This window comes from Pteropus medius, unplaced genomic scaffold, assembly GCF_902729225.1.
Source record: "Pteropus medius unplaced genomic scaffold, Ma_sr-lr_union100, whole genome shotgun sequence".
Lineage (NCBI taxonomy): Eukaryota > Metazoa > Chordata > Mammalia > Chiroptera > Pteropodidae > Pteropus > Pteropus medius.
The window spans coordinates 5,191,817-5,200,847 of NW_024350927.1; the positions used below are offsets into that span (position 1 = coordinate 5,191,817).

The following is a 9,031-nucleotide window of genomic DNA, read 5'->3' on the forward strand; positions in this document are numbered from 1 at the left end:
AGGACTAGAACGGTTGAAGCTGACAGAAAAGCCAGACTGGCGGTGGCTTAACAAAATAGATGTTTTCTCTCTCTTCTGTAAATATAGTCAGTCCAGAGCTAGTGCGGGAACGCTCAGTCCTGACTCTGGCTTCTATTTCTTTCTCTACCATCCTCAACTTGAACATAGGGCTTCCACCCATGGGCCTGCCCAAGTACCTGCCCAAGCTCCATCCGTTGCATTCTCATTCCAGCCAGCGGGAAGGAAGGGAGGAGACAGCACCCAGTCTCCCCTTAAAAGGATACTGCCCATTTCCACTTCCCATCGGCCAGAACTTAGTCATGCGCCCACAGCAAAGGACACTGGGAAAGTGATAGTGCCCGCATGCCCAGGTAAAAATCCAGAGTTCCATTATAGAGTTTGGAAAGAACAGACATTGAGGCACAAAAAATGGCAGAGTCTCTGCTATCAAAGATGGACAGATGGGAATTTTTCACAGTGAGAAATGATTTTCTAGTGCGATGGCCCAAAGAGGCTTCACGAAAAGTTGCATTGGGTTGGACTTTGAATAAGGAAAGATGTCCAGAGCCCCTCAAATTCAGTGCTACTCAAAATGTGGGCCCTTAATAGAGACCAGCGGGGAGCTGCTTAGAAAGGCAGAAGCCCAGGCTCCACCCCAAACCTGCCTGATTGGGCCCAGGGACCTGGTCTGAACAAGCACTTCTGTCGCCCCACACCCTGCTTAGTGGGCCGCACTGGGCTTCCTGCTGTCCAGAGGTGAAATGAGAACGAGCAAGACAATGTACTAAGTTTCTCATGGAGGTAAAATGATGCCTTGTCCTTTATTTGGAGGTTATCCTCACTAGTTTTGTCTTTGTGGCAGTGTTTGTGTTTTTTAAAAAGATGGGGACCATAGACAGTAGGTGTTGAGGTCTTCTTAAAGTGTTCTCTCTTGCAAAACAAAAAGTTGGCAACCTGGCGTCTGTCACCAGATGTGTTTTTAAAATTTTCCTGGTCCATGGGACCCTGAAGTCCAAGACTACTGAGCCACTGGATGGAGACAAGGGCCTTGGAGTGTCTGGGGAAGAGCTAGAGTTCCATGTCACTGGAGCTGCACGTTGTGAGGGCTGGGGGTCAGTGGGGAGCTGCTCAGTGATTCTAAACCACAGAGGCCGTGACTGGGCCTGCACTCTGGGGAGAGGGATCTGGCGGGGCCTGCGAGGTTGGAGGTGAGGAGAATTTATGAGCAGAAAGGCTCTTTGCTCAGGGAGGCACACTGCTGTTTGTGGTGCCTTGGGCAGCTTGCCATGAACATTTTCAACCAAGCAACACCACGAACTGCCCCAAATCATCCCCCTCATAACCACAGCTGTCTGCCTAGCTGAACACAATGCTTTAAAAATGACTCTCAAGTGCTAACTGCCAAAAAGTCTCTCCAGGGACAGACACACATACCCTATGGCAGCCCTGTTTAAACCATTGCCTTGGACAGTAGCCATTTGCCCACCTCTCCCTGCTCCCCCGTTTAAAAAACTACCTTTAGGAGGTCAGAGAAGTTGATCCACTAGATAGTAATGCTTTACAACCGATTTTTTTTTTTTTATGGTGACATTGGTTAATGAAATCCAGTAAGTTTCAAGCGTACAATTCAACAGTAAGTCATATATATTTTGCGCTGACGTTCACACCCACAGATTTCTGTCACCACATATTTGACCCCTTTTACCCCATCTACTTCCCCGCTTCTTTCTGGTAACCACTAGTCTATTGTCCATGTCTATGAGTCTCTATCTTGTTTGTTACTTTTAGGTTTATATCCACATATGAGTGGTATCATGTGGCTTTCAACTTTTTCTGTCTGGCTTATTTTGCTTAGCATGATTATCTCAAGATCCAACCATATTGTCACAAATGGCAGTATTTCATCTCTTCTTATAGCTGAGTGATATTTCACTGTATATATGTACCACATCTTTATCCAATCATCTATTGTAGGACACTTTAGTTGCTTCTATGTCCTGGCCACTGTAAATAATGCTGCAATGAACATTAGAGTGCAAATACTTTTTCAGATATATGTTTTCAAGTCTTTGGGGTAAAATACCCAGTAGAGGGATTGCTGGATCATATGGTACAACTGAATTCTAAATGTGCATCGGTCTGAATTTGGTGAAGCATTTATGCTTTACCCTGGTTTTCTCCAGCCTGATTTTCCATATCAGTTCTGAGTTTAACTGGGCAGTGTAATGATGGCTATTTCTGGCAAAACTACAGTTTTCCTTCGTGTGATCTGAAGTCAGGTGGCATTTCTGGGCTCATGGCCTTGTACATAAGGAGACTTTTTTTGCCTGTAATTTATTCAGGGCCATTGTTTCCATTGAACTCGGAAGGTTTGCACTATAGCTATACACACAAGCCTAGAAGCCTCATTTGCTGTTTGTGCTTGAGGCAGAGGTGACCGTTTTACCTCCTCTACAGGAGGGCAAAAGGGATCATTTATGGTCCTCATTTGAGGATACACATGCTGGAACATCTTTCTTTGTTCAACTTGCAAGAGGGATGGGATGGACTTGATCCTCCACTGTCCCCCCATGAAGTGTCCCAGGAATGCCAGGGCTCCTATCTGGGCTCAGCTGTGCAGCACCCAGAAGAAAGCCAAGACAGCTGGTCCCATAAGGTGCCTGGACCAGTGTCCTGGCCTCCTATATTCGCTCAGCCTCTTATCCAGTGCTGCCAGCTACGCATACCATCACTTGTCACATGGAATTTAGAGTCTGCCTCAGGGTATGCAGAAGTGAACAGGCAGTCACAACTCAGAGGTATAAATGTCTTGATGGAGAAAGTACAGTCTGTGATGTGAACACGATGATCCAAGTACAGGGCTGGAGCCAGTGAAGCCTGTAGTAACTGGACATATCGGTTGACTGTCTTTACTGCTGTGCGATCCCTTTCTGCATGACCTCAGGTCTTGTAACCCTTCCAAGGGATCCATCTCCTGGCAATCTTTAACTGCCTTGTCTCACCTCCCTTTAAAAAGAGTCTAAAGTCAACCAAACCACATTGTTGCTGTAAGGCTTGAGGCTTGCACTAACAGATAAACACTTGTGCTATTCATTTGGGTTAATAGGGAACATGCTTCCCATATCCAAGTGGAGGCTGCAAAACATCGGTCAAAAAAATCTCTGTCATTATGTCACCAGTAACTCACACCAGTTTCATCTCCCTTCTTTGGCATGCAAAGAACTAGCTTGTAGAGCAATTAGCATTTAATATTTGGTAATTAGCATGCTTAATGTGATTCTGAAAAGTTCCTTGACATTTTCATAAAAACAGAAAGCACATTCCCACCCACCCTTCAAGGAGCAAGGCCTGGTTTGTCAAAAAAAAAAAAACACTGCGTGCCAGTCTTTTTGGTGCTGAATATGCATGTGTTGGCCTCTTCCGGGACACTGCTGGTAAATTTAGAAACTCGTTTAGAAAAGAATTCTCTTATTCAGCAGCCATACGCTCATGGCTCAGAGAATCTAAGGGAAAATTCACAAATCGAGCTCAAGTCGCAAGGCCGTGACGATCTTTTCAAATAAATCAAAACCCTCAGAGCATCCCGACAAACTGCACACTCAGTTTAAGTCCAAAAGGGAGCCAAATTGGGGGACGCTGGCGAGAGATACATTCTACTCTACCGCTCCTGCGAAACAACGTAACTCTGCCTGACAATGTAGCCGCCGGCTCTCACTTCTCCAGCCCGAGGGCTCAAGCTGGCTGTCCCAGCAGGGGAAACCGCGCGGAACAGAAATGTCAGCTCAAGTTTCCCCTCCCAAGTCCGGCACCCTCTCGCTCCTTCTGCGTCAGGACACGGCCCTCGGTGCCTTCCGAACCCCGGGAAGGCGGTAGGGGCCTGGGGGCTGCACCTCACCGGCCAGCGCGGGGCCGGATGAGCTCCCCCGACCCCTTCCGCCGGCCCGCCCCGCCCGGTGGCCCGACCCCGGCAGCCCGGCCCCGGCCCCACGTGGCCCCTCGGAGCTGGCCTCCCTACCCTGCTGCCACCTACAGACGTCCCACCACAGCCACTGGGATCCGAGCTGCGGATCGGTGGCCAATCAGCGCTCTCGGAGCGCCTGCCGGGGCGGGGCCGTCAATTTGCCGCACGCCATCATTGGAGAGCTTGGGTCCCGCCCCTGCCGACAGGCCCCGCCCCTCCGGCCGGGTTAGGTTGCGGCGCGGGCGGCGGGCGGAGCTGGTCCCGTTGTGCTGCGGCTCCGCGCGGCCTTCAGTCTCGGGTCCGCGCCCCGCGCCGCCCGCCTGCCATGGAGCCTGGCCCCGACGGTCCCTCCGCCCCTGGCCCTGCTGCCATCTGCGAGGGCTGGTTCCGCGAGACGTGCGGCCTGTGGCCCGGCCAGGCCCTGTCGCTGCAGGTGGAGCAGCTGCTACACCATCAGCGTTCGCGGTACCAGGATATCCTTGTCTTCCGCAGGTAGGTACCACCTCTGGCCCGCCGCGCGTCCCCGGACTTCTGCGACGGCTCGCAGCCCGGACCATCCGCTGCCCATCCCCACGTGAACCAGCCGGGACTTCTGCCCTGATCTCGGCCCAGCGCACCCTCTTTCTCCCAGACCCCTGTCTTGCGCCCTTTACCTCTGACGCCCCCGAGCCGTCTCTGCCCGCCCTTCCCCCTGCAGAACTGTCAGAAGTTCTCGTGAACTAGGCCCGTGTGCTTCCTCGGTCCCCTCCCCACCCTGCATCCCGTCCCCTGGGCTGGGGGCCCGTGTTTCGGGAGGTCCTCTTCGACAGGGAAAGAGCCCGAGTCCTCGCTGACCCGACGCGCGGAGCTCCACGTGTCAGTCAGGGATACGTCAGAGTCGGACCCGAGTCTAACCCCAACCTCCGCCCAGCGGGCCTCCCTGCCGGTCCTCGCCACGTGTCACCCCCAGTATTCACCTCTGGGGCCCCTTCTAAGGTTGGGGGAGATCCTTCTCAGCCAGGATGAGTGGCAGCACGTTGCCCCCACCCCAGGGGACCCAGGTCCCTGATTGTCACTCTTGCCCCACAGTAAGAGCTACGGCAACGTGCTGGTGTTGGACGGTGTCATCCAGTGCACAGAGAGGGACGAGTTCTCCTACCAGGAGATGATAGCCAACCTGCCCCTCTGCAGCCACCCCAACCCACGCAAGGTACCCGGCTCCCACCAAGATTCAGCCTCGAGCCCAGTGATAGGAAAGCCATCCCTCAGCGTCCCACAAGACAGTGCTGGAGGCCCCCCTGATGTGCCCATTACTCAGCCTGGGTGCTTCCTAAACGGTTGTCAGAGAAAGTGCCAGCAAGGACAAGGGGAGTAAGTGGGAGAGCGGCCCACTTTGCAGGGGCGGGGGCTGACACAGTGTTTGAGGAGCAAACAGTTCTGGCTGAGGCCTGAAGCTTAAGGAGGAGTTTCCAGGAAAGGGGGACCCCTCTAGCCAGGTTCCTGAAGCAGGAAAGCATTTCTGAGAGTAGAAAATGGAGTAATGAGATCTGTAGACCAGAGGAGCTGAGACGCGTACCCTCGCTGCAGGATCTGTGAGTCCATCTGCCCAGTGCAGCCCCCGCCCCTGAGGCCTGATGAAGGCTGTTTGGTGGGGCTGGTGTTGGGGCCCCCTCCTGACTGTTTGTCCTCCTCCCAGGTGCTGATCATCGGGGGCGGGGACGGGGGTGTCCTGCGGGAGGTAGTGAAACATTCTTCTGTGGAGTCTGTGGTCCAGTGCGAGATTGACGAGGTGAGTGCTCAGGTCAGGGACAGAGTCTGGGTTCAAGTACTCGTTTACCAAATTGTCTGTGTACCTTTGGGCGAGTCGCTTAATACTTCTAGACTGTTTCTTCATCTCAAAAACACGTTGGGAGGATTTAGGAGGGCAGTAGCGGGCCTGGCACATAGTAGGTATGCCATTGATGCTAGTTCTCAGCAAGACTGGGTGCTGGTTTTTAAAGCAAGGCCCAGGGACGTTCCAACTGCTAGGGCATCTGCCCTTGATACACAGCATGTCTTTAATGAGCACCTACTATGTGGCAGCCATTGCCTTAAGTGCTGGGTACAGTGGTGAATAGGCAGATCCAGTCCCTGTTGCAGCTGATAGTCTAGGTAGCAAGAGACATCAAAGGTGATCTGATAAAGGCATGAAAGGCAAGTGAGAGCTGAAGAATGGAGAGCGGTCAGGGCAGGCCCCTGGGAGGTAGGTTTGAGCTGAGGCCTGAATGAGAAGCAGCCGCCCACGTGGAGGCAGGGACTGGTTCTTCTGGTGGAGGCTGGACTTGCTGCCCTCTGAAGGAGCAAGAAAGCCACTAAGTTGGCGTGGTTTGGTCTTGGGAGAGGGCACAGGAATTGTGGACATTCAGCTGAGCAGCAGGCTGCAGCTAGCCCTCCATGAGAAGTTGAGGAAGGTCCCGGAGTGCTCCCCATTTTACAGATGGGGAAACTGGAGTTCCACAAAAATGAATAGCTGGCCCAAGGTGACCAGGCTATGAAAAGGACTGCCCGGAGTCCCACTTGACTCCTTCTGGCTCCAGAGCCCCCAGCCCCTGTGACCCAGCCTGTTCCCTCCCCAGGATGTCATTCAAGTCTCCAAGAAGTTCCTGCCAGGCATGGCCATTGGCTACTCCAGCTCAAAGCTGACCCTCCACGTGGGCGATGGTTTTGAGTTCATGAAACAGAACCGGGATGCCTTCGATGTTATCATCACTGACTCCTCAGACCCCATGGGTAAGCAAGGGGTGGGCCCGGGGCCCCCAGCAGCTGCCAGTTCAGGAGCCAGCTTTGCCTTCTGCGCCCAAGTTGCCAAGTAGAGAACAGAGGGGCCCCCAGAACTAGCACAGCACTTTTTCCTTCTCTGTTGTCATCTCCCCCGTCAAACATGGCTCAGCAGAGTAGGGGAACCAGGCCACTGCCCGAGGGTCACAGTTGGGGACGTGGAGGAGAGTAGGGCTCTGGCCCTGGCCCAGTGAGGCCTGAGTTTCTTCTCCAACCTCCTCTCTGCTTTCGGCAGGCCAGCCTCAGGGCGGAGGTGGGTTCTCCTTTGAAACCAAGTCTCAGAGTGCAGAAGCCCCCCAGTGCAGTACCAATGAGAATCCCCTGGAAATGAGGTTCAAGTGTGGAGCCCTCAGATATCAGGGCAGTGGATCCCTGTACTCCGCAAAAGCACCCTCTTTGTGTTTAGTTTCTGAATCCTACAGACTGGGTTCAAGTCCCGGCTCAGCTATGTGGGTCACTGTGTGGGTGACAGTGACCCTTGGCCCCCCAAGCCAGGCTCAGGAGGTCTGACCCGGAATGTGTCCCTCGTCCCCCGCCCCCACAGGCCCTGCTGAGAGCCTCTTCAAGGAGTCCTATTATCAGCTCATGAAGACGGCCCTCAAGGAGGATGGCATCCTTTGCTGCCAGGGTGAGCGCCTCGGGCAGTTGGGAGAGGCAGGTGGGCTGGGGCAGGTCTGTCATGCCAGTGATGATGCTGCCTCCCCCCAGGCGAGTGCCAGTGGCTGCACCTGGACCTCATCAAGGACATGCAGCACTTCTGCAGATCGCTCTTCCCCGTGGTGGCCTACGCCTACTGCACCATCCCCACCTACCCCAGTGGCCAGATTGGCTTCATGCTGTGCAGCAAAAACCCGGTGAGCTTCCAGCTGTCCTGTCCTGGGGGTGGAAGGGGGAAGAGGTACACAGGAGAGCACGCCCCTGATGGCTCCGACACTGCCCCCCAGAACACCAACTTCCTGGAGCCTGTGCAGCAGCTGACGCAGAAGCAGGTAGAGCAGATGCAGCTGAGATACTACAACTCCGATGTGCACCGTGCAGCCTTTGTCCTGCCCGAGTTTGCCCGCAAGGTGAGCTACCCTGGTGTGGGGCAGGCCGGGCAGGGGACCCAGGGCTCCCTGAGGGGCCGCCTCGGCACCCCCGCTCGACCCAGCATCCTCCTGACAAGGCTTCATGTTCCTCCAGGCCCTGAATGATGTGAGCTGAGCCCAGGTGCCACTGCTGACACCGCCCAGGACCTCGGGCCAGGGAGCCCTGGACAAGACCCCCGCCGGCACACCCACCAACCAAGTGTCACAGGCCCCCGGATGCTGCCCGGCCTGCCCCGCTGGGCAGACCGTCCGTGTCTCTCTCTCTGTGGCATTCAGCCTCTAAGCCTATACCAGCTGTGTACAGCACCGTCTCCGCCTTGTCACCCCTCACTCACCAAACACGTGTATTTATAACAAAGTTCTGAATCGTGTGTCCCCAGACTTTGAATGGGCCCAGGCAGGGACTGCATCAGCCATTTTTGGGCACTCACTCCTGTGTGCCGGGCTCTAAGCTCCAAGTGTTTGCTACATGTCTGGGCCCTCCCTGCATAACCTTGAACTGGCCCCTTGTCCTCTGGCACCAAGAGACACAGCAGTCATCAAACTGGACCCAAATCTGTCCTAATAATCTGCCTTAGTCATTTCACCAAGCTCCACCAATCGGTGATGACACCCCTGGGTCAAAGGCTGTGGGGTTGACAGGGTCGTGGCCAGGCTGCCCTGCAGAGCTCTCGGAAGATTCGGAGGATTGTTGAGGGAGCGCCGGTGGTGGGCCTACAGGCCTGGCTGGAGCTTGGTTTGGGTCTCGTTACTTGGGCCTCTGACTGGCTCTGGTAAATTCCGAGAAGTTCCCCCTAAGTGTTGGGAAGTTCAGAAAACAGGTATGGGTGGCCATGCCAGGACTCCATGGGCACAGGACTGTCCCCTCTCCATGGTGCTGAACGGCCTGTGCACCAGGCGCCTCACTGCTGTCAAAGCTGGGGGCAGAATGGCGGTGAGAGAGGATCTGCCATCACAGGGTTCGGGCTGGGGAGGGGACCTCTACCTACTCCAGTCTCAGGATCCGCAGAACAGCACCCTGCTCCTTGAAAATCTGGCATCACCAACCCCTTTCCACAGCTTGGGCAGAGGCACTGCCAGAGGATGCATTAACCTGAGAGATTTGGGGTCAGGGAGGGGGACAAGTGAGTGGCCCCAGCCTTAACCCGAGCAGCTACCTTGGACCCCATTCAGCAGGTGCTGGGAC

General features: G+C 54.7%; 1 protein-coding gene across 1 annotated transcript; it reads left to right on the top strand.

Annotated features, from left to right (window-relative positions):
• The first annotated feature begins 4,189 nt into the window (after positions 1-4,189).
• SRM (spermidine synthase) lies at positions 4,190-8,211 on the top strand. The gene is made up of 8 exons (XM_039842248.1): positions 4,190-4,453; positions 5,030-5,150; positions 5,637-5,729; positions 6,556-6,709; positions 7,302-7,385; positions 7,466-7,611; positions 7,702-7,824; positions 7,940-8,211. Exons 1-8 carry the CDS (start codon positions 4,287-4,289, stop codon positions 7,958-7,960), a joined length of 909 nt encoding a protein of 302 aa, XP_039698182.1. The 5' UTR covers positions 4,190-4,286; the 3' UTR covers positions 7,961-8,211.
• The last annotated feature ends 820 nt before the right edge of the window (positions 8,212-9,031 follow it).

What these genes read in the sequence shown, in the direction of transcription:
- SRM (XM_039842248.1), top strand. Translation starts at nt 4,287, where the DNA reads ATGGAGCCTGGCCCCGACGGTCCCTCCGCCCCTGGCCCTGCTGCCATC. An exon ending in GATATCCTTGTCTTCCGCAG is followed by an intron (nt 4,454 to 5,029) that starts GTAGGTACCACC and finishes CTTGCCCCACAG; the next exon opens with TAAGAGCTACGGCAACGTGC. An exon ending in TGCTGTGCAGCAAAAACCCG is followed by an intron (nt 7,612 to 7,701) that starts GTGAGCTTCCAG and finishes ACTGCCCCCCAG; the next exon opens with AACACCAACTTCCTGGAGCC.